The sequence below is a fragment of the Rhinopithecus roxellana genome, chromosome 3 (assembly GCF_007565055.1).
Source record: "Rhinopithecus roxellana isolate Shanxi Qingling chromosome 3, ASM756505v1, whole genome shotgun sequence".
NCBI classification, from domain to species: Eukaryota; Metazoa; Chordata; class Mammalia; order Primates; family Cercopithecidae; genus Rhinopithecus; species Rhinopithecus roxellana.
The window spans coordinates 162,631,393-162,655,713 of record NC_044551.1 but is presented as its reverse complement, the minus strand read 5'-3'; the positions used below and the strand labels follow the sequence as shown (position 1 = coordinate 162,655,713).

The following is a 24,321-nucleotide window of genomic DNA, read 5'->3' as shown; positions in this document are numbered from 1 at the left end:
CATGTGCTATGGCCCAGGTAATTGACTGCTGGATACTCCAGAGATACTTGTGCACATATATATCTGGATACATTATAAGCATTTTCATAATAGCACTGTTGATGATAGCCATAAGCTGGGTCCATTCTAAATATCTTTTGTAGAGTGGATAAATAATTTGGAGTGTTTTCAATCAGTAGAACACTATGTAGCAATGAAAATGAACAAACAACAACTACATGCAATATTGTGGATGAGTCTTATACACATAAGACTGAGCACATGGGCATTATTCACTCTGCCTTAATAGGCAGTGACATGATCGGTGTGTGCTTAGGAAGTTGACTTTTGTCAATATGGAGTATAGGGAATTCATGCTGGAGACAGAACCCCATTGGGAGGCACTTTGCAATGGTCCTGGAGAGAGAGAATTCCATCCCAAGCCCAGGCAGTAGCAGTAGCAAGGAAGAGAGTAACATGGATTGTTGAGGGATGTTGCAAGTGAAATAAGCACAATTAGGTGACTTATTGGATGTTTGGATTGATTATAGGGAGGGGACCATCTAACATGTTGCTAAGATTTCTAATCTCATGGACTAGAAAGACAGTTGTCATTCAATGAGAGCAGAGGAAGACTAGGATTTTGAGGTGATAGCTAATGAATCCTCATGACATTAAGCTATGTGACCTTGGGAAAGTTATTTAACATCTCTTTGTCATAGTTTCTTCATGTATAAAAGAGAGAAAATAATTTTCAAAGCATAGCAACCTCAGAAGATAATACAATGTCTGATACAGAGTGGACACTGTTACAATACTAGGTTTTGAGGAGTAGGTATGACCCTGAATTTGTAATACCATAAATGTGATGGAGAGTCCTCCCTGTAGTCTTCTCAGAGATGAAAAACAGGTGAAGGAAAACTTGAATCATCCTTTTATGTCTTGTATATGATGAAACACTATGTACTTCAAGTACAGGGTGAGGAGAAAGTCTTAGGACACAGCTACAAAGAAATGAGATTATGTAATATGGGAAAAGGAAAGCCAAGAGGTGATTTAACAAGACTTTGAATGAAGAGGAAGCCAGAAGTTAGCGAGCACCATTGCTGAAAATGGTTTAAAAGGCACAGAGTCATTTATAAAATGCCTTATTTATTTATATAAAAGTGATACTCAGGGTCTTATTCCTCAACAGACTTTTTTTGGCGATTGCCAAAGGAATACGTATTTTTTTAAGTAGAAAATTTATAAACCACTAAAAAGAAGAACAAAGCAAGTAAATAACATATATAGTTCTAATGCCCTAATGTTGTTAGCATTTTAGCTCTGTTCACTTACTCATCTGTCCGTCTGTCCGTCTGTCCATCCATCCATCCATCCATCCATCTTTTTTTAAAAATGAAGCTGAAATTAAACCATATGTTGTTGTGTAAACTGCTGTGTTTTGCACAGAACTTAAATGGAGATGAATTCTAGTATGAGGGATTTAGGTTAGCTATTTGTAGTAAGAAGAGTGTCTGATGTGCTTTATCAATGAGTTACTGAGGGAAAGTGCAATATTTTCTTCTCTGGCAGTCTTAAAATATAATAGGATAAACTCTCATCTCATTGATGGCAAGGACATGACCTTGTTTTACTGCCCTATTATTCTCTGATATGTGGACAAAACCCGAGAGCACTTTTCTGAGGACTTACTTCTCCCAAAAGTGGCAGAAAGCAATATTGGTTAGAATATGATGTAAGAGACTTTTATTAATCTCTCACCTACATTTGCCTTCAGGACCGGGGACTGAAGAGTTCATCTCTCCCAGGAGTGTGAGACTGCTCAACTTTTCATTTCTCAATATTAAAATCACTGTAAAATTCTATTCTAACTAATCTAGAATAAAGATGGAAACGATTAGTGTCACCAGGATACAGTTTTACATGAGCAAATCATTTTAAATAGGCTTAAATCTAAGAGGTGAAAACTGCTTAGATGGAAGGTATTTATGTCAGATTGGATGGGATAACTCCTGTGTGTGTGTGTGTGTGTGTGTAAGAGAAGGGGAGGAAAAGGAGGGGGGAGAGGGAGAGAGGAATTCTGAAGGCTTCCTTTTATTGTATGCATGATCTCAATTGATCTAAATGTAGAGGCTACTGCTATTAGTGAGGTCTAATGAAGAGATTTTAATAACCATTTTGACCAAAATGACAGTTTGCTGGATCCAGCATTTTCTCAGATTTTTGTTTGTTTGTTTCAGTGCATGTGCTCACATACGCATGCATATAAACACATGCCAACTATACATACAGGAGACGTGGCTCTCATTTCCTTTCCACAGAGATGTAAGGTTGGGAAGGTGTTTTCTGTGTTGAATATTTTTGATTACGAAGAAATTGAATTAATTCATTTAACAAATGCTCATTAAACTCATTCAGTGTAAGCACTGTGGTGAAAATGGGGGATAGGAAATTGTCTAAAAGCATCAAGGAATGGCAATGAGTGTTTTAGTCAGTGGTGCAGGTGTGACTATTAATCTATACCTGATACTTAGTGTCCTCAGAAGAGACACCCCCTTTACCTTCAGGGTAAAGCCTAAACTTCTCAGCCTGAGGCCATTTGCAATCTTGCCTTCAATTATCCTTTCAGTCTCATATCCTAACATCTCCCACACCCACCTTATGCTCCAGTCATTCCTGTGGGAAGAATTTATCAAGCCCCATACCATGTACTGGGCAGTTTTAGATAACTTGTGGCTCCTCAGACATCTCTTTTCCTTCATGCCTCCTTACCTGGGTCCTTGTGGTTTTCCTCTGATGGAATGCTTCACCTCCAAGTGCTGACACTCTCCCACTTGTCTATTTGTCTTTTCCACTAGCCAGTGAGATCCTGGAGGAGAGAGACCATCTCCTTCTCTGTGGGCCTCTAGCAGTCAGTATGGCACTTAGCATATAGTAGCCATGCAGTCAGTGTGTTGAACAAATGAATGAATGAGGCAAAGTTAAATGTAATCCAAATCTCTAGTGGTGATGAGCTCCCTTAGCTTTTGTTTATTTAGGAAAGTCTTAATTTCTCTTTCTCTTTCATTTTTGAAGGATAGTTTTGCTGGATATAGTATTTTTGTCTTGTAGGTTTTTCTTTTTTTTAAATTTCAGTATTTTTAATATGACATTCCATTCACTTCTGGCCTGCAAAGTTTCTGCCAAGGAATGTACTGAAAATCTTATAGGAGCTTAATGTGATGAGTTGTTTTTCTCTTACTGCTTTCAAGATTCTCCCTTTTTCTGTGACTTTTGACATTTGATTATAATGTGTCTTGGTGTGAGTCTTTATATATATATATATATATATATATATATATATATTTTCTTTTTTATTTAAGTTCTAGAGTACATGTGCACAGTGTGCAGGTTTGATACATAGGTATACATGTGCCATGTTGGTTTGCTGCACCCATCAACTCATCATTTACATTAGGTATTTCTCCTAATGCTATCCCTCCCCCAGGCCACTACCCCATGACAGGCCCTGGTGTGTGATGTTCCCCACTCTGTGTCCAAGTGATCTCATTGTTCAGTTCCCATCTATGAGTGAGAACATGCAGTATTTGGTTTTCTGTCCTTGTGATGGTTTGTTGAGAATGATGGTTTCCAGATTCATCCATGTCCCTGCAAAGGACATGAACGCATCCTTTTTTTTATGGCTGCATAGTATTCGATAGTGTATATGTGCTACATTTTCTTAATCCAGTCTATCATTGATGGACATTTGGGTTGGTTCCAAATCGTTGCTTTTGTGAATAGTGCCGCAATAAATATACATGTGCATGTGTCTTTATAGTAGCATGATTTATAATCCTTTGGGTATATACCCAGTAAATGGGATTGCTAGGTCAAATGGTAATTCTAGTTCTAGATCCTTGAGGAATCGTCACACTGTCTGCCACAATGGTTGAACTAATTTGCACAGGTGTGAGTCTTCTTGAATTTATCCTAGTTGAAGTTCATCGAGCTTTTTCAATTTGTATGCCAATTTCCTCCCTCAAATTTAGGGAATTTTCAGCCACAATTTCTTCAAATAGGCACTCTGTTTCTTTCTCACTGTCATTCTGAGATTCCCATAATGTGGATAATGATCTGTTTGATGCTGTCTTGTAAGTCCCTTAGGCTCTCTTGACTTTTCTTTATTCTTTTTATTTATTTTTTGGTCCATGACTCAATAATTTCAAATAACTTATCTTTAAGTTTGCTGATTCTTTCTTCTGCTTGATCATGTTTGATATTGAATGAGCCCCTCTAGTGAATTGTTTTTTAGTTCCATTATTCTTCAACTCTGGAATTTCTGCTTGGTTCTCATTTTTCTCATAGTTTCTCTTTGTTGATAGTCTCATTTTGTTCTTGCATTTTATTTTTTCTTGATTCCTTTAATTATCTATTTTAGTTCATGGAGAATTTTAAGATGCTTATTTCAAGTTCTTTGTGAGGTAATTCATAGATCTCTGTTTCTTTAGGGTTGGTTTCTAGAGATTTATTTTGTTTCTTTGATTGGGCCATATTTACTTGTTTCTTTGCATGCATTGTGATCTTTTGTTGAGGTTTGGGTATATAAAAAAACAGCCACCTCTCCCAGTCTTATGGACTGGCTTCAAATAGGAAAGACCTTCACTGATCAACCTAGCTTGAGATTCTGGGGGCCTCTCAAACCTTTTTTGGGGATGCAGTTTCTCTGGGCTTGTGGGTAATTTCCCAGTCAGAGAGGACTGCCCCTGTTTTCAAGAGCCAATGATCTTTTGTTACCCTTGGTGTCTGTCTGAGGTACTGAAGGCTCTCTAGTGTAACAAGCCACCATGCTTGCTTTTGAAAGTATATTGCCATTTCCTTTAGCACTCTGAGTCATGCCCCTCTTAAAGGCAGAATGTTGGATGCACAGTTAGCACTTTTCTATCCCTTCTGAGGGAGAAGCCAGAAGCTGGGAGTTTTTTCTTGATTGACTTACACTATGCTGGGTGGGAGGGAGCTATCATAGGTAAAAGCAACAAAATTTCTTATCTGTTTGGGTGTGGCTCTTCTTGGCTTTGCACTCACCTGGGGTGCTGCTAATTCTTGAGGGAGTTCTCATAAAGGCAATTTGGTTTGTACATTGTTCTTAAGTCATTATCTCTGGGGATAATGAGGGCTTGGGACTTCCTATTGAGCCATCTTACTTCTATCACTCTTAAGTGTAATTTAGATCCCTGTTTTATGACATGAAGATAATTAATATTGATATAATTTTGGTAATTAAAATTGGTAGAGATGGTGACATATCTCTTCTGTCTCACCCCCTTCTCCAATTGAGGATTGAAAAAGTCATTTCAGGTTTCTGGTTTTCTAATCTTGTCTCTATCTGACTCTATCTAGTAATAGTAGCTAACATGTAATAAATACTTATGTGTCAGGAACTCTTCATATTCCTGTGATGTGTGATAACTCATTTACTTACCACAGTAGTTGTAAAAGAAAGACACTATGGTCGTTCCCATTTTACATGTGAGGAAATCAAGTTATAGAGAGTCAAAATAATTTACCTAAGGTCCTATCACTGATAATTACCTCAGACTCAATTTTAAAAAGAGATTTTGCAGCATGAAATGAATATTCTTTAATTTGAATAAGACTGTTGTTAATATTATATAAACTATAAATTACTTTTAACAAAATCTTCTTATAACAGGCAGTTATTGAATTATTATGGATATTATTTTGTATTGATTATAAGTGGTAATTATGCAGCTAGAAATGTCTGTCATTTACATATCCAAGCATAGAATGACATCAAAGATGTGTTTTTTGTTTTTTGTTTTTTTGCAGGACAGAGTTCATTCAAAGAGGCAGGATTTCAATCACAGGAGCTGGATTTCTCAACTGCATTTTAGAAACTTTTGCCAGCACATTCTTAAGACAGGGAGCCCAGAAGGTAACTTTATTTCTGCTTTGAACCAACATTAATTTTAAAAAACAATAGGAGTTCCAATAGGGTTATTGAATAAGACTCATGAACAGACATAATGAGAAAAACATATAGTTAATAAACAAATATATGCAAAAATAATTACCCTCAAAATTATTACATAAATTCAAATCAAAGTAAAACTAAAGTGCCATTTATGGCTCATTAAATTAAAAATATACCAATGAAGAGTATGTGAAAATTTGGAGCATACTTATAATCTAATTAAAAGAAATAATCAGAATGAATAATAATGTATAGTATGATGACAACTATTTAATAAAGATAATGATAGTTAATATTTATTGGGCACTTACTATGTACTACTGACTGCTAAAAGAATTTGTGTTTATTAACTCATTTAATCCTCACAAACCTTTGCAGAAGCTATTACTGTTGTCCTAATATTATGGTTGAGGAAAATACAGAGACCCCAATTGTCCATTCTTGTAGTTTTCAAACTCTATTCTCAACGGAGCTTAGGCTTCCATGAAAGTGATTCAGAAGTCATGTTGGAGTTCTAAGGTCCTGTGTGCTCTATTTTAAGTAGAGCTGTTCCATTTTAATCTGTCCTCTATGGTATTCCATATGACATTTATATCTCCTATTTTCTTGCCTTAATAGCATTATTTTTAAAACTTCATGTCAAAACCCATTGCTTATGCATCTTTATGTGCTTATTGCAGTGCTCAGTATAGAGCAGTTGCTCCAAAGTGTTTTATTATTGTTATTAATTGCAATGATAATTATACTCACTTATTTCCAGATTTTACTCAGGACTTTTGTATAAGTTACCTCATTTTATTATGTGGGATAGAATTAACCGCTGGTATAAAGAACCATTGTTATGACCCTCAGAGACCTCCTGGTAATGGACCCTTGTTTTCATTTTTGCATGTCTAGGTTCAAGGATGAACCTGTACTAGGAGGTGTTCATTTGGGAGGCTGAGGGCGGTGAATGAATATTCAGTACTGTTCTGTACACCATAGACATACTGTCGTGATTGATGATGTGTTCTTGCTCCAGTTTGAGGTGGTTCCTGGCGCATATTCAGACTGGTCCAGCCTCTTTAAACCTGAACTTGAAGGGAGTAGTTGAACTTCCAGAAGATGTTATGTCACCTTCACTCACTCAGACATTGTTGCACATTTTCCTGCTATATTGCAATTTATGCATTTGTAAAAACTCCCATGTTCTGCAGCATTGCACTCTAAAAATAGTGGAACTGATGAGAAAAGTAATTTCATTGCCACGTTTCTTACTGAGTTGACTTCTTGTGCATCCTTTAAACTCTGTATGATAATAATAGTAATAATAAATTGACTTTTTAAAATACAGATATATTAACTAGAAGAATGCGATTTTTTTTGAGGGGGAGGGATAACATTTAGCTGAAGTAGGATTCAAAGTTCATGTTCCCTATCATCAAATTGATTGCAAATGTTCATTTATAAAAACCATTCTTGTAGGCCATATAAAAACAGGTGGTGGGCTGGATTTAGCTTGTAGGGTATAGCTAACCCCTACTTCAGATAAATATTATTTCATTAACTGAAGTGGGTCTGTATTTGATGCATCAATTAATCTGATGAACTTAATAATGACTTTTAATTGCACAGTAGTTATGTACATTCTGATCCTCTGAGACACATACAGTGAAATTTTTTTTCCCATTTTATTAATGAGAGATGACTTAAAAGATAAGCATACCTGATATGTGGTAACTGCTTTCCCTGCTTCCTTCCTCTTACAAATATATATTGAGCACCTGCTTTGCCCTAGGCACTGCGCTAAGTGTGGGCTAAATGTGTTTCTTCAAGGTCACAGAACTAGCAAAGCATGGAGTCTGGACTCAAATCCCCATCTTTTGTCAAGAAGAGTTCCCTCTTGCCACTTTACTTATAATGCAGCCCTTAGGTGAATGAGGTGAAATCCTTGCCTACCTAGCATCGCAAACTTCACTTATACTTTTGTTCATTAGATGAATTTGTGTTGTGGTCTTACTCCCTTTGGATTTATTAGGTCTATTTGGTTGCAAGTAACAGAAACCACTTCAGGCTAGCTCATTCTAAGTGTACAAGGGTGGTGAGGCTAGCAGGCTTCAGAAAGGTCTTCACTGGGAACTGAACACTGCCAGGAACCCAAGTGGTATTCCTTCTTCAGCTCTTGTCTGTAAGACTATGTGTCTGTTTTATTCCACTCTTTTTGTGTGGTCTGGTTTTCTCTGCTCCCCAGGCTATATAATGGGACATGGGCCTCCACTGTCAAGCATACATATTATATATTAATAGAATTCTCACTAATAATAAGATAGCTTATTTCTTTTCTTTATTAATTCTTTGGGAGGGTCTCTCATTGGCCTCCCATAGCTCAGGCACCACCAGGAAGATGGAAGTCAGGTTGTCCAGTTATGGCTCATCCTCTGCCATGACCACATGGACCAGGGTTAGGGGCTACTTCTCAGGGGAAGGGGTTGTGGGGCAGATATATACTCCCCAAAATTTCTAGCGTGATCCCACATTTGATTCTATGTTCCTTGATGGCAGAGAGGTGGTTTTATTTTATTAACCTTAATTCTTATTCCCTCCTCCCAACTTGTAGTACCTTGAACAGAATTCCATCCATTCGTGTGGGAATGAGTAGAAAGGAAATGCCCAGGCAGGTTCACAGTTGGTTTCTGATGGATATTATCTGGAAATAATTAGGTGACTTCAACTTCTTAAAGTGATTCCTTTTTATTCTCATTTATTATGCTCAGAAGTAAGAATATATTTTTCCTGCTAGCTTTTGCCTTTTCTGACTTGCTTTTTCTTTTTGAAGAGGCCACGTTTAATTAGCTTTTTGATTTTAGGAGCCATTTATGCTTAAGTGTCTTTTTTCTTTTATCCAAGTGGTCATGTTTTCCAGTGTCAGCCTGACTTTCTGATAAACCTTCACAGCTGAGCCTGCATAAATGGTTTCTGTGGAAGTCACCGTAAGAGTGTTTTAGGTGACTTTATTTTCACTTTAGGACTTATCCCTGAGTCTGTTGAGTAGTGGTAATGATGGGATCTGATATCTATTTTTTCCAGAAAAATCAAAAGTAGGTACTCACAAACTTTATATTTTTATGTTTGTAAATTAAAAGCTGGCTTTAGCTATGGATCCCCAAGCTGAGGTCATATGTATTCTGTGCCTCTGGGGACTGGCTCAATTGCTTTTTTCTCCCTTCACCACTCTTAAAGGGAGGTAACTTGGAATTTGGGAGCCTTTGTGTCACAAATAGTGACTTTTCACATACCAGTCAGACCCCTCCTTCCTCCTGGAGTGGACATCTGTGGGCAGGAGAACTGGGATTTCCCTTTGGCAGTCGAGTTGACAGATGTATCCTTGAAACAGAAGTGGTTCTGAACTTACAGCCCTCTGGACTCGCTCTCCTCACCTTTGTGACCCAGCACAAATCACTCTGGCCCTCCCTATTCTCAGCTTAATTATCTACAAAATGGGGATTTTAACGTGTTCCCACAGATACATGTGAAAACTAAGTTTGATAGCTTTCTGTAAGTTGGTAAACACAGGACAAATATACAAAATATGTTTCAGTTTTCAAGAATTAAAACTCACTGCCACATACTTCTTTAACATATTTTCTTTTTATGGTTATATATTTTTTATCCCCCTCAAATTCATGTAAGCACATATAGTCTAGACAACTAGATTTTAAGTTTAACTCTACCAGCACTTTTTGAGTATCACCTATGTGCCAGGCATTGTGTAGAATGCTGGAGACACAAGTAAGAATTAAGACGTAATTCATAAGATAGAGATTGTGCCTTAAGCAGCTTTACTTCTGGGACATCTAGCTCAGGGCAGAAAGCAGGACAGACAATGAATAAACATCTGCTGATGCAGAAAATTTATCGAGCCTTGCTTGGTGTTCAGTGCCAGCACTGTGATCACTGCTGAGAAGCATATTAAAATAACAGCTAGTGCTTACAAGAGCTTAGTAGATGCCAAGCACTGTCCTTGGCATGCATTACCTTTTCTGATTTTCTGGACAATATAATGAGACAGGAATTGTTATTTTCATTTTATGCATAGGGAAACTGAGGTCCCAAATGGCAAAGCAGTTTTCTCAAGGTCACAGGATTAGTAAGTGGTGAACTTGGGATTTGAACCCAAGCCTATTTGACCCCAGAGTGCTCTTGATCTCTGCAGCATAGAGCTGCATCCATGATCAATGCACTTAAGCTACCTGCATGGGGCAAGCTGTGTGTTCTTGATATAACCAGAGTGAGGCAATGTGATGCACAGTAACGACGGAGGAATGCAAGCGTAGGGGAGCTCAGTTACAAGAGAGGAACTTGAAATGGGCCAGAGGAATGGGGCCATGCTACTTGAAACGGCCTTTGAGGGGCAAGTGAATGTCTTCCCTTCTGTTCAGAGGCCCCAGCATCTGTCGTCCACACTACAGCTGGCCTGAACTCCATAGTGCCATGCAGATTGAGAGTATGTTAGCTGACGTTTCTCCCGTTTTTATTGTAATGACATATCCTCTTTTCTGCTTTTCTATGTACTGCAGATTTATGAAGATATTTTTGTATTAAAAAATAATATTAAAAGTTTGTTTTTTATTGTGGCAAAATATACATAGCAAAAAATTTACCATTTTAACAATTTTTAAGTGTACAATTCAGTGGCATTAAGTACGTTCACATGTACTCAATGGGATGGTGATGCAGCCGTCACCGTCATCTGTCTCCAGAACTTTATTCCCCTTCCCAAACAGGAGCTCCTTAGCCGTTAAACAATCACTTCCCATCCCATTCACCTCCTAGCCCCTGACAACCACCATTCTACTTTTTGTCTCTATGAACTTGGCTAGTTTAGTTATGTCATATAAGTGGACTCATACAGTATTTGTCTTTTTGTGACTGGCGTTATTTTACTTAGTGTATGTTTTCAACGTTCATCTGTATTGTAGCATGTGTCAGAATTACCTTTCTTTTTAAGGCTAATATTTCTTTGTTTATATATATCACATTTTGTTTGTCTAGTCATCTGATATGGTTTGGCTATGTTCCCACCCAAATCTTACCTTGAATTGTAATAATCCCCACGTGTCAAGGGCAGGGGCCAGGTGGAGATAATTGAATCATGGGGGCTGTTTCCCCCATACTGTTCTCATGGTAGTGAATAAGTCTCATGAGATCTGATGGTTTTATAAATGGGAGTTCCCCTTCACAAGCTCTCTTGCCCGCTGCCACGTAAGACATGACTTGCTCCTCATTCACCTTCTGCCATGATTGTGAGGCCTCCCTAGCCATGTGGAACTGTGAGTCAATTAAACCTCTTTTCTTTATAAATTACCCAGTATCAGGTATGTTTTTATTAGCAGTGTGAAAACAGACATCATCCATTGGTGGATTCTTGGGTTGCTTCTGCCTTTTGGCTATTGTGAATACTACTACTATAAACATGGGTGTATAAATATCTGTTTGAGTCCCTGCTTTCAATTCTTTTGGGTGTATATATATATATATATATATATATATATATATGTATAGGCCCAGAAGTGAAATTGCTGGATTAATTATATGTTTAGTATTTTGAGGACCCATTTAAAGGTTTTTAAAATTTTTTAAGTTAATTTTTTGTTTTTAATTGACAAATTATAATTGTATATATTTATAGGATACAATGTGGCATTTTGAGATACACACACACACACACACACACACACACACATAATGTGGAATGATTAATTCAAGCTTACTAAAATATCCATCACCTCACATTTTTAACATTTTTTGTGGTGAGATCATTTGGAGTTTACTCTTAGCAAGTTTGAAATTTACAATATATGCTTATTAACTGTAGTCAACATGCTGTACAATAGATCTCAAAAACTTATTCCTTCTGTCTAACTGAAACTTTATGCCTTTGGCCAACATCTCCTCATTCTCTCTCACCTCCCCCAGCCTCTGATAACCACCATTCTACTGTCTACTTCTATGAGTTTTAACTTTTTTAGATTTTACATATGAGGTATTTGTCCTTCTGTGCCTTATTTCACTTAACATAGTATTCTCCAGGTTAATCCATGTTGTCACAAATGACAGAACTTGCTTCTTTTTAAGGCTGACTAGTACTCCACTGTGTACATATACCACTTTTTCTTTGTCTATTCATCCATTGTTGAACACTTAGATTGATGCCATATCTTGGCTATTGTGACTAATGCTGCAGTGAACATGAGATGCAGCTGTCTCTTTGACATACTGATTCCAAATTCTTTGGATAAGTACCCAGAAGTGGGATTGCTGGATCATATGGTAGTTCTATTTTGTGTTTTTTGAGGAACTTTCATATAGTTTTCCATAATGGGTAATTTACATTTCCACCAACAGTGTACAAGGGCATCCTTTTCTCCAATTCTTGCCAACACTTTTTAATCTTTCATCTTTTTTATATCAGCCATTGTAACAAGTATGAGGTGATATCTGATTTTGGTTTTAATTTACATTTCTCTAATGATTGGCACTCTTGAGCATTCTTTTTTTCATATACCTGTTGGCCATCTGTATGTTTTCTTGTGGGAAATAACTATCTGGTTCTTTGCTGACTTTTTAATTGGATTATTTGTTTCCTTGCTATTGAGTTGTTTGAATCCCTTGTATATTTTGGATATTAACCTCTTATCAGATGTATGATTTGTAGATATTTTCTTCTAATTTTCAGGTTGTCTCTTCACTCTATTAATTGTTTCCTTTGCTGTGCATAAGCTATTTAGTTTGATGCAATCTTATGTGTCTGTTTTTGCTTTTGTTCCCTGTGCTTTTGGGGTCAAATCCAAAAAATTGTTGCCTAGACCAATGTCATGGATTTTTTTCCCTTATGTTTTCTTCTAGTAATTATATAGTTTCAGTTCTTATGTTTAAGTCTTTAGTTCATTTTGAGTTGATTTTTTGTATATGGTATGAGACACAGATCCAATTTTATTATTCTATGTGGATATTCAGTTTTCCCAGCACCATTTATTGAAGAGACTGTTTCTTTCCCATTGTGTGTTCTTGGCATCTTCCGTGAAAATCAATTGACTGTAAATGCTCTGGTTCATTTCTGGGCTCTCTAATCTGTTCCATTATTCAATGTGTCTGTTTTTATGCCAGTATTGTGCTGTTTTGATTACTATAGGTTTGTAATGTATTTTGAAATGAGGTAGTGTGATGCTTCCAGCTTTGTTCTTTTTACTCAAGATTACCTTGGTTATTTGAGGTCTTTTGTGGTTCCATGTGAATTTTAGAATTGTTTATTCTATTTTTTGTGGAAAATGTTGTTGGAATATTGATAGAGATTGCACTGAATCTGTAGATTGCTTTGGGTATTATGGATAAGTTAACAATATTAATTCTTTCAAGCTGTGATCATGGGGTATCTTTCCATTTATTTGTGCCTTCAGTTTTGTTCATGTTTTATGCTTTTCAGTGTAGAGATCTTTTACCACCTTGGTTCAATTTATTCCTAAGTATTTCTTTGGTAACTACTATAAACGGGATTGATTTTTAAATTTTTTTCAGAGAGTCTTTGTTAGTGTATAGAAATGATACTGATTTTTGTATGTTGATTTTTGTATCCTGCAACTTAACTGAATTCATTTATCAGTTCCATTTTTGGTGGAGTCTCTAGGGATATATATATATATATATATATATATATATATGATCATGTTGTCAGCAGAGATGGTTTTACTTCCTCCTTTCTACGTGGATGCCTTTTATTTCTTTCTCTTGCCTAATTGCTCTAGCAAAACTCCCAGTATTATATTGAATAGAAGTGGCGAGAGTAGACCACTTCTTTTGAGATAGTTGTCTATCTGTGTGCATGACAGCAATGGGGTATACCGTGTCTGTTAATTTTTCTCAATTCTATACAGAAGAATGAATATATGCTGTCAGCCAGTGAGCACTGGTGGGTGTGCCATACAGTGTGTTCCTCAATCTGAGAGGCATTCACTCATCTCTTGACCGTGCCGTAGTCTCTCTCAGCCTTGATTTCATGTGCTGGTGGACAATTTTGACCCATGGTGGCCAATAGAAGATAGTATATTGGAAGTGCGAAAAACATGCGCTAAAATATGTAGTTAGCTTTTAATATGCCTTGAGATAAGTAAGTACATTCAGAAAGCAGATCAAAAAGATAAAGTTCTGAAGGAAAATAGTGGTTGGTAGAAATCTGGGACACATGAAAGGCTTCATATACATTTCTACAGCTTTGGGAGATGGGCCAACCACTGTGTGAAGCAGAGCTGGAAGACAACCAGGCCAGAGTCAAGTCATGATCTCAGACCTCGGGGAACCAAAGAGAAGGAAACAGAGACATCACTGATGCTCACCAGATTGGGAGGGCTTTCCTTAGGTCAGTGTTTCTCAACCCTTTTTTCATTATCACTCCCTTCAGGAGCCTTTTTAGATAATTTCCGCCCAATTACTCTTTTCACCATGAAATTTTAAGACCATAGATATACTGATTATTTGTTCATGCACTATATTATGTTCAATTTATGCATAAAAAGTGAAGATAGCTGGGTGTGGCAGCTAATGCCTAGAATCCCCACACTTTGGGAGGCTGAGGTGGGAGGATCACTCGAGCTCAGGAGTTTGAGACTAGCATAGGCAACATAGGGAGATCTCATCTCTACAGAAAACCAAAACAATTAGCTGGGCATGGTGGTGTGTGCCTATAATCCAAGCTGCTCTGGAGGCTGAGGTGAGAAGATTGCTTGAGCCAGGAGGTAAAGGCTGCAGTGAACTGTGATGGCACTACTGCACTTCAGCCTGGGTGACAGTGAGACCCTATGTCAAAAAAAAAAAAAAAAAAAAAAAAAAAAGTAGCCTCTTTTCAGTATTGCCCCGTTGAGACAGTGTGACATTTACTATTTTCAGCATACTATTTAGGGAGCTTTCATCTCTACCCCTCTAAATTGAAGTGCAAAAATTGCTAGCTCCCCACTCCCAAAAAATCTCAAACCAAAAATTTCCAAATGCAAATCAAAAGAACGTTTTGGTGAACCCCCACATATTTGCTTACAAATTCCACATTTTGCTTCTCTGGGGAGGCTTAGGAGATAACATGGGTGATAAAAGTCTTGTTATGCAAGCATTCTTTTTTTAGCCCAGTTTGTCTGAATCTTTAGAGAGTACTACAAATGCTGTGGAAATGCAGAGCTCTCTTTATGCAATCGCATAGATGTGTTTTTTTTTTTTTTTTTGAGTTTGTGAAATACATTTTCAATGTGTGATGAAATAATTTGTTATTTCAGCCACTCTCCTGGCAAGGCCCCATTATTAGTTCCATCATTATTCTTATTGTGTTGATCAGGAGGCTGAAGCAGAGAAAAAGTGAATTCAACAGTGTGTGAAATATTTGTCACTGAAACAATGCGGGCAAGTCAAACAATTTGAACATCGCTTTGAGGAAGGTCTGGCCTAGACATGCTACAGCTAAAGAAATCGGAATATGCTGTTTCCTTGGGGTGTATTCTTGTTGTTTTAGCCTTATAGAAATCCGTTTTAGTAGTGGGAAATAATTTCCTGGGACTCAAGAAAAAAGTGGAGATACTACAAATGTAGTTCAAGTAGGCATTTGAAAAACCTTGAGACATTTGATGGCATTATTTTCGTAAACTAACTGTATGAGTTATTTATTGCTGTGTAGCAAATTGCTCCACCTTTGCAGCTTGAAACAACACATATGTATTACCTCTGTTTCTGTAGATTAGGAGTCTAGGCACAGTTTAGTTGGATCTGTTTCAGGGTTTCACAAGGTTGTAATCAAGGTTTTAGATGGGGCTGCAAACTCATCTGAAAGCTCAATGGGGAAGCTTCATCTGCAAACTCACATGGTTGCTGGTAGAATCCAGTGGGCCTCCCTTGGTTCCTTTCCACATGGGCCTCTGTATAGATGATCTCAGAATGTGGCAGTGATTGTGACAGCAGGAGATTGCTACCAAGGTGAAATATCAAATGTTTTATAAACTAATTGAAGTGGCATCCTTTTATTTTCTGTATTCTCTTCATTAGAAAAAAGTCACAGCCCACACTAAAAAGAAGGAGATTACACAGGGGCATAAATACCAGGAGGCACAGGTCACTAGGAGCCACATCAGAAGCTGCCTGCCACACTGACCTTATCCAACCTGTATGCTGAGTTGTAGGCACAAGTGTTAAGTTCTTTTTGATACATACTGGGTATTGATGATAATGAGAGGTTGCTGAGGGTCAGCTGCATCCCTGAAACCTCATTAACAGTTTATGGAAATTTCTGTGACACATATATTGTGACATTTATTAGTCATTTATTTATAAGTAGGCACAAAATAGTTTACCTGTTCTGTAAGTTTGATTAAGTCTTCATCCTTTTGGGTGCTCTGACCACGAATTGCATGAACAGCTGACTGAAGGCAGAGCAGACAATATTCCAAAGGTAGGATTCAGCTATTTTATAGAGAGCATCAGGTAACCAGAATCTTCTGATATAGTAGCTGGCCCTGGGACCATGTAGGCATAAACTGTGGGTGCCATCCCTAAAGTTGGAGGGTGAAGGGCTTGCTAGATAGAGACTTAGACCCTGATGGCACAAGGATGGGTGCGCGTTTAGAATTTTGAGCTAATCCACATATCTTAAGTTCCATTTATTGAGTTAATGACAGTCCGTTTCTAATATCCATAATGCTAGTTAACAAGCCATTACTTTTACCAGTGAAAATTTGCAATTTTAACCTTCCTTGTGCTGATAATCAAAGCCTTTGGTGTCTGACTGAAGTTTCTGGAGAGTGAGCTTGCTGATTAAAATGCCCACAGACAACCTCTGGCATGTGAGGCCTGCATGAGGGCATCTGGCTGTACCTAGTGTATAACTTGAACTAACACTCATGCTATCTTAGTATACATCATGTGCTGAAGTATTTTAAAGTAAATTATAGACATCTTAACAATAATATACCAAATACCAACTTCTGAACTAAAAGTATAGTATGCTGTGCCTTTAGAAAGATTGTTCAGTGTGAAACAAAGTTTTGTCTGTATGTTTAACATAGGGATTGAGTATGAAACTTTAGAGAAAAGCTTCTTGGCCATTGATCAGGCTTTCTCACTTTCCACAAGTCACACTTTTCTCTCTGACCCTTAACTTTCTCTCTCTAGAATGAAGTGATCATAAACCCTATTTTACGGGATTTTTATTTTTATTTTTATTTATTTATTTATTTTTTTATTATACTTTAAGTTCTAGGGTACATGTGCATAACGTGCAGGTTTGTTACATATGTATACCTGTGCCATGTTGGTGTGCTGCACCCATCAACTCGTCAGCACCCATCAATGCATCATTTATATCAGGTATAACTCCCAGTGCAATCCCTCCCCCCTCCCCCCTCCCCATGATAGGCCCCGGTGTGTGATGTTCCCCTTCCCGAGTCCAAGTGATCTCATTGTTCAGTTCCCACCTATGAGTGAGAACATGCGGTGTTTGGTTTTCTGTTCTTGTGATAGTTTGCTAAGAATGATGGTTTCCAGCTGCATCCATGTCCCCACAAAGGACGCAAACTCATCCTTTTTTATGGCTGCATAGTATTCCATGGTGTATATGTGCCACATTTTCTTAATCCAGTCTGTCACAGATGGACATTTGGGTTGATTCCAAGTCTTTGCTATTGTGAATAGTGCCGCACTAAACATACGTGTGCATGTGTCTTTATAGCAGCATGCTTTATAATCCTTTGGGTATATACCCAGTAGTGGGATGGCTGGGTCATATGGTACATCTAGTTCTAGATGCTTGAGAAATTGCCATACTGTTTTCCATAATGGTTGAACTAGTTTACAAACCCACCAACAGTGTAAAAGTATTCCTATTTCTCCACATCCTCTCCAACACCTGTTGTTTCCTGACTTTTTAATGATTGCCATTCTAACTGGTGTGAGATGGTATCTCATTGTGGTTTTGATTTGCATTTCTCTGATGGCAAGTGATGATGAGCATTTTTTCATGTGTCTGTTGGCTGTATGAATATCTTCTTTTGAGAAATGTCTGTTCATATCCTTTCCCCACTTTTTGATGGGGTTGTTTGTTTTTTTCTTGTATATTTGTTTGAGTTCTTTGTAGATTCTGGATATTAGCCCTTTGTCAGAAGAGTAGATTGCAAAAATTTTCTCCCATTCTGTAGGTTGCCTGTTCACTCTGATGGTAGTTTCTTTTGCTGTGCAGAAGCTCTTTAGTTTAATTAGATCCCATTTGTCAATTTTGGCTTTTGCTGCCGTTGCTTTTGGTGTTTTAGACATGAAGTCCTTGCTCATGCCTATGTCCTGAATGGTACTAGCTAGGTTTTCTTCTAGGGTTTTTATGGCATCAGGTCTAACATTTAAGTCTCTAATCCATCTTGAATTAATCTTCGTATAAGGAGTAAGGAAAGGATCCAGTTTCAGCTTTCTACTTATGGCTAGCCAATTTTTCCAGCACCATTTATTAAATAGGGAATCCTTTCCCCATTTCTTGTTTCTCTCAGGTTTGTCAAAGATCAGATGGCTGTAGATGTGTGGTATTATTTCTGAGGACTCTGTTCTGTTCCATTGGTCTATAGCTCTGTTTTGGTACCAGTATCATGCTGTTTTGGTTACTGTAGCCTTGTAGTATAGTTTGAAGTCAGGTAGCGTGATGCCTCCAGCTTTGTCCTTTTGACTTAGGATTGTCTTGGCAATGCGGGCTCTTTTTTGGTTCCATATGAACTTTAAAGCAGTTTTTTCCAATTCTGTGAAGAAACTCATTGGTAGCTTGATGGGGATGGCATTGAATCTATAAATAACCTTGGGCAGTATGGCCATTTTCACGATATTGATTCTTCCTATCCATGAGCATGGTATGTTCTTCCATTTGTTTGTGTCCTCTTTTATTTCACTGAGCAGTGGTTTGTAGTTCTCCTTGAAGAGGTCCTTGACATCCCTTGTAAGTTGGATTCCTAGGTATTTTATTCTCTTTGAAGCAATTGTGAATGGAAGTTCATTCATGATTAGGCTATCTGTTTGTCTGTTACTGGTGTATAAGAATGCTTGTGATTTTTGCACATTAATTTTGTATCCTGAGACTTTGCTGAAGTTGCTTATCAGCTTAAGGAGATTTTGGGCTGAGACAATGGGGTTTTCTAAATATACAAGCATGTCATCTGCAAACAGGGACAATTTGACAACTTCTTTTCCTAACTGAATACCCTTTGTTTCTTTCTCTTGCCTGATTGCCCTAGCCAGAACTTCCAACACTGTGTAGAATAGGAGTGGTGAGAGAGGGCATCCCTGTCTTGTGCCAGTTTTCAAAGGGAATTTTTCCAGTTTTTGCCCATTCAGTATGATATTGGCTGTGGGTTTGTCATAAATAGCTCTTACTATTTTGAGTTACGTTCCATCAATACCGAATTTATTGAGTGTTTTTAGCATGAAGGCTGTTGAATTTTGTCAAAAGCCTTTTCTGCATCTATTGAGATAATCATGTGGTTCTTGTCTTTGGTTCTGTTTATATGCTGGATTACGTTTATTGATTTGCGAATGTTGAACCAGCCTTGCATCCCAGGGATGAAGCCCACTTGATCATGGTGGATAAGCTTTTTGATGTGCTGCTGAATCCGGTTTGCCAGTATTTTATTGAGGATTTTTGCATCGATGTTCATCAGGGATATTGGTCTAAAATTCTCTTTTTTTGTTGTGTCTCTGCCAGGCTTTGGTATCAGGATGATGTTGGCCTCATAAAATGAGTTAGGGAGGATTCCCTCTTTTTCTATTGATTGGAATAGTTTCAGAAGGAATGGTACCAGCTCCTCCTTGTACCTCTGGTAGAATTCAGCTGTGAATCCATCTGGTCCTGGACTTTTTTTGGTTGGTAGGCTATTAATTATTGCCTCAATTTCAGAGCCTACTATTGGTCTATTCAGGGATTCAACTTCTTCCTGGTTTAGTCTTGGAAGAGTGTAAGTGTCCAGGAAATTATCCATTTCTTCTACATTTTCTAGTTGATTTGCATAGAGGTGTTTATAGTATTCTCTGATGGTAGTTTGTATTTCTGTGGGGTCGGTGGTGATATCCCCTTTACCATTTTTTATTGCGTCTATTTGATTCCTCTCTCTTTTCTTCTTTATTAGTCTTGCTAACGGTCTGTCAATTTTGTTGATCTTTTCAAAAAACCAACTCCTGGATTCATTGATTTTTTGGAGGGTTTTTTTTGTGTCTCTATCTCCTTCAGTTCTGCTCTGATCTTAGTTATTTCTTGCCTTCTGCTAGCTTTTGAATGTGTTTGCTCTTGCCTCTCTAGTTCTTTTAATTGTGATGTTAGAGTGTCAATTTTAGATCTTTCCTGCTTTCTCTTGTGGACATTTAGTGCTATAAATTTCCCTCTACACACTGCTTTAAATGTGTCCCAGAGATTCTGGTATGTTGTATCTTTGTTCTCATTGGTTTCAAAGAACATCTTTATTTCTGCCTTCATTTTGTTATGTACCCAGTAGCCATTCAGGAGCAAGTTGTTCAGTTTCCATGTAGTTGAGCGGTTATGATTGAGTTTCTTAGTCCTGAGTTCTAGTTTGATCGCACTGTGGTCCGAGAGACAGTTTGTTATAATTTCTGTTCTTTTACATTTGCTGAGGAGTGCTTTACTTCCAATTATGTGGTCAATTTTGGAATAAGTGCGATGTGGTGCTGAGAAGAATGTATATTCTGTTGATTTGGGGTGGAGAGTTCTATAGATGTCTATTAGGTCTGCTTGGTGCAGAGATGAGTTCAATTCCTGGATATCCTTGTTAACTTTCTGTCTCGTTGATCTGTCTAATGTTGACAGTGGAGTGTTGAAGTCTCCCATTATTATTGTATGGGAGTCTAAGTCTCTTTGTAAGTCTGTAAGGACTTGCTTTATGAATCTGGGTGCTCCTGTATTGGATGCATATATATTTAGGATAGTTATCTCTTCCTATTGAATTGATCCCTTTACCATTATGTAATGGCCTCCTTTGTCTCTTTTGATCTTTGATGGTTTAAAGTCTGTTTTATCAGAGACTAGTATTGCAACCCCTGCTTTTTTTTGTTCTCCATTAGCTTGGTAGATCTTCCTCCATCCCTTTATTTTGAGCCTATGTATGTCTCTGCATGTGAGATGGGTCTCCTGAATACAGCAGACTGATGGGTCTTGACTCTTTATCCGGTTTGCCAGTGTGTGTCTTTTAATTGGAGCATTTAGTCCATTTACATTTAAGGTTAATATTGTTATGTGTGAACTTGATCCTGCCATTATGATATTAACTGGTTATTTTGCTCGTTAGTTGATGCAGTTTCTTCCTAGGCTCGATGGTCTTTACATTTTGGCATGTTTTTGCAATGGCTGGTACCGGTTGTTCCTTTCCATGTTTAGTGCTTCCTTCAGGGTCTCTTGTACGGCTAAGGCAGGCCTGGTAGTGACAAAATCTCTAAGCATTTGCTTATCTGTAAAGGATTTTATTTCTCCTTCACTTATGAAACTTAGTTTGGCTGGATATGAAATTCTGGGTTGAAAATTCTTTTCTTTAAGAATGTTGAATATTGGCCCCCACTCTCTTCTGGCTTGTAGAGTTTCTGCCAAGAGATCTGCTGTTAATCTGATGGGCTTCCCTTTGTGGGTAACCCGACCTTTCTCTCTGGCTGCCCTTAAGATTCTTTCCTTCATTTCAACTTTGGTGAATCTGGCAATTATGTGTCTTGGAATTGCTCTTCTCGAGGAGTATCTTTGTGGTGTTCTCTGTATTTCCTGAATTTGAATGTTGGCCTGCCCTACTACGTTGGGGAAGTTCTCCTGGGTGATATCCTGAAGAGTGTTTTCCAACTTGGTTCCATTTTCCCCCTCACTTTCAGGCACCCCAATCAGATGTAGATTTGGTCTTTTTATATAATCCCATACTTCTTGCAGGCTTTGTTGATTTCTTTTTCTTCTTTTTCCTGTTGGTTTCTCTTCTCACTTCATTTCATTCATTTGATCCTCAATCGCTGATACTCTTTCTTCCAGTTGATCGAGTTGGTTACTGAAGCTTGTGCATTTGTCACGTATTTCTCGTGTCATGGTTTTCATCTCTGTCAATTCGTTTATGACCTTCTCTGCATTAATTAGTTTAGCTGTCAATTCTTCCACTCTTTTTTCAAGATTTTTAGTTTCTTTGCGCTGGGTACGTAATTCCTCCTTTAGCTCTGAGAAGTTTGATGGACTGAAGCCTTCTTCTCTCATCTCGTCAAAGTCATTCTCTGACCAGCTTTGATCCGTTGCTGGTGATGGGCTGCACTCCTTTGCAGGGGGAGATGCGCTCTTACTTTTTGAATTTCCAGCTTTTCTGCCCTGCTTTTCCCCATCGTTGTGGTTTTATCTGCCTCTGGTCTTTGATGATGGTGACGTACTGATGGGGTTTTGGTATACGTGTCCTTCCTGTTTGATAGTTTTCCTTCTAACAGTCAGGACCCTCAGCTGTAGGTCTGTTGAAGATTGCTTGAGGTCCACTCCAGGCCCTGTTTGCCTAGGTATCAGCAGCAGAGGTTGCAGAAGATAGAATATTGCTGAACATCGAGTGTACCTGTCTGATTCTTACTTTGGAAGCTTCCTCTCAGGGGTGTACTCCACCCTGTGAGGTGTGGGGTGTCAGACTGCCCCTAGTTGGGGATGTCTCCCAGTTAGGATACTCAGGGGTCAGGGACCCACTTGATCAGGCAGTCTGTCCCTTCTCAGATCTCAACCTCCATGTTGGGAGATCCACTGCTCTCTTCAAAGCTGTCAGACAGAGTCATTTGCGTCTGCAGAGGTTCCTGCTGCTTTTGTTGTTGTTGTTGTTAACTGTGCCCTGTCCCCAGAGGTGGAGTCTACAGAGACAGGCAAGTTTCCTTGAGCTGCTGTGAGCTCCACCCAGTTCGAGCTTCCCAGCAGCTTTGTTTACCTACTTAAGCCTCAGCAATGGCGGGCGCCCCCCCTCCCCCAGCCTCACTTCTGCCTTGCGGTTAGATCGCAGACTGCTGTGTTAGCAATGTGGGAGGCTCCGTGGGTGTGGGACCCTCCCGGCCAGGTGTGGGATATATTCTCCTGGTGTGCCCGTTTGCTTAAAGCGCAGTATTGGGGTGGGAGTCACCCGATTTTCCAGGTGTTGTGTGTCTCAGTTCCCCTGGCTTGGAAAAGGGATTCCCTCCCCCCTTGCGCTTCCCAGGTGAGGTGATGCCTCGCCCTGCTTCAGCTCTCGCTGGTTGGGCTGCAGCAGCTGACCAGCACCGATTGTCCAGCACTCCCTAGTGAGATGACCCCAGTACCTCAGTTGAAAATGCAGAAATCACCGGTCTTCTGTGTCGCTCGCGCTGGGAGTTGGAGACTGGAGCTGTTCCTATTCGGCCATCTTGCTCTGCCCCCGTGAGTACTATTGTTACAGGATCTTTGGGGTATCACTTTTCTGGCTGGAAACCTGTGGCTGGTGACACCTTTGCCTGAGTTTTGCTTGGGCCTGCTGGGCTCATTCCACCCACTCGGCCTGGCAGACTGTGGTCAGTTCACACTACCGCCCTGGCTTCCACACCTCCAAGGGAGACTGTGAGTCAAGCGTGGAGCAGCGAGGGGTGTGTGAGCAGGCATGGAGTACAGCCACTAAGCAGTTGAACACACCAGCTGCTGCCATGGGGCAGGCAGTTCTAGGTGCTTGCATGGGTGCCAGTTCTCTGCAAAGCTGTGGCTGGGCCAGGCACAAGCAGCTTCCCTGGTTGGCACTGTTTGTGTTATAGCTGTTTCAGCTTGGCGGGTACTGATTTCTTGTTCTGTGATCAGGGAGAATGAGATACACAGACAAGTGGAGGGTGAATAAGTCAAAAAGGAGCTTTACTGAGTGATAGAACGGCTTAGAGGGAACTCACAGTTCATAGCCCTTTTCCACAGCCAGGCTGTCCCATAGAGTGTTCAGCCCCTAGCACAGTGGAGACCCTGGAGTGGGAAGCTCCTCTCTGCAGGCAGATCATCCAGTCGTCCCCGTAGCTCTCAGCAGAGAGGAGGCTCTGGAGTGGATTGCTCCCCTCTGCAGCTGATACTCCTATTTCTACATCTCTCAGGAGAGAGGAGGCCCTGGAGTGGGTAGCTCTTCTCTGTGGCTGGTTGTCCCAACATCTGCTCAGCTCTGATTGAGCCTGGGTCTTTTATGGGCCTCAGAGGGGAGGAAGTGTGCACTGGTTGGTCCATGGGTGGCCATAGGCAGGCCCAGAAAAGGCCCACAAATTCCCACTCTGGTGGAACTGGCAACCCTGCCCCCAGCCTTCAGACCCTCCCTGGTCTGAAGATGGGGCTTCATCAAGGACCTGCTCCCTTCCGTCCA

The 24,321-nt window shown here is 39.2% G+C and overlaps 1 protein-coding gene across 4 annotated transcripts in view; it reads left to right on the top strand.

Moving 5' to 3' along the window:
* Positions 1-24,321, top strand: part of PRELID2 (PRELI domain containing 2) — a 77,144-nt gene that overhangs the window by 34,398 nt on the left and 18,425 nt on the right. For 2 of the 4 annotated variants that reach the window (XM_030927987.1, XM_030927986.1), the window contains 2 exons: positions 5,812-5,917; positions 6,978-7,175. In XM_030927987.1, the coding sequence (XP_030783847.1) occupies positions 5,812-5,917; positions 6,978-7,049 (178 nt within the window). In that variant the 3' untranslated portion in view covers positions 7,050-7,175. Of the gene's footprint in view, positions 1-5,811; positions 5,918-6,977; positions 7,176-24,321 lie in introns of those variants that run through there. The other 2 variants (XM_010370625.2, XM_010370626.2) reach the window with 1 other exon arrangement.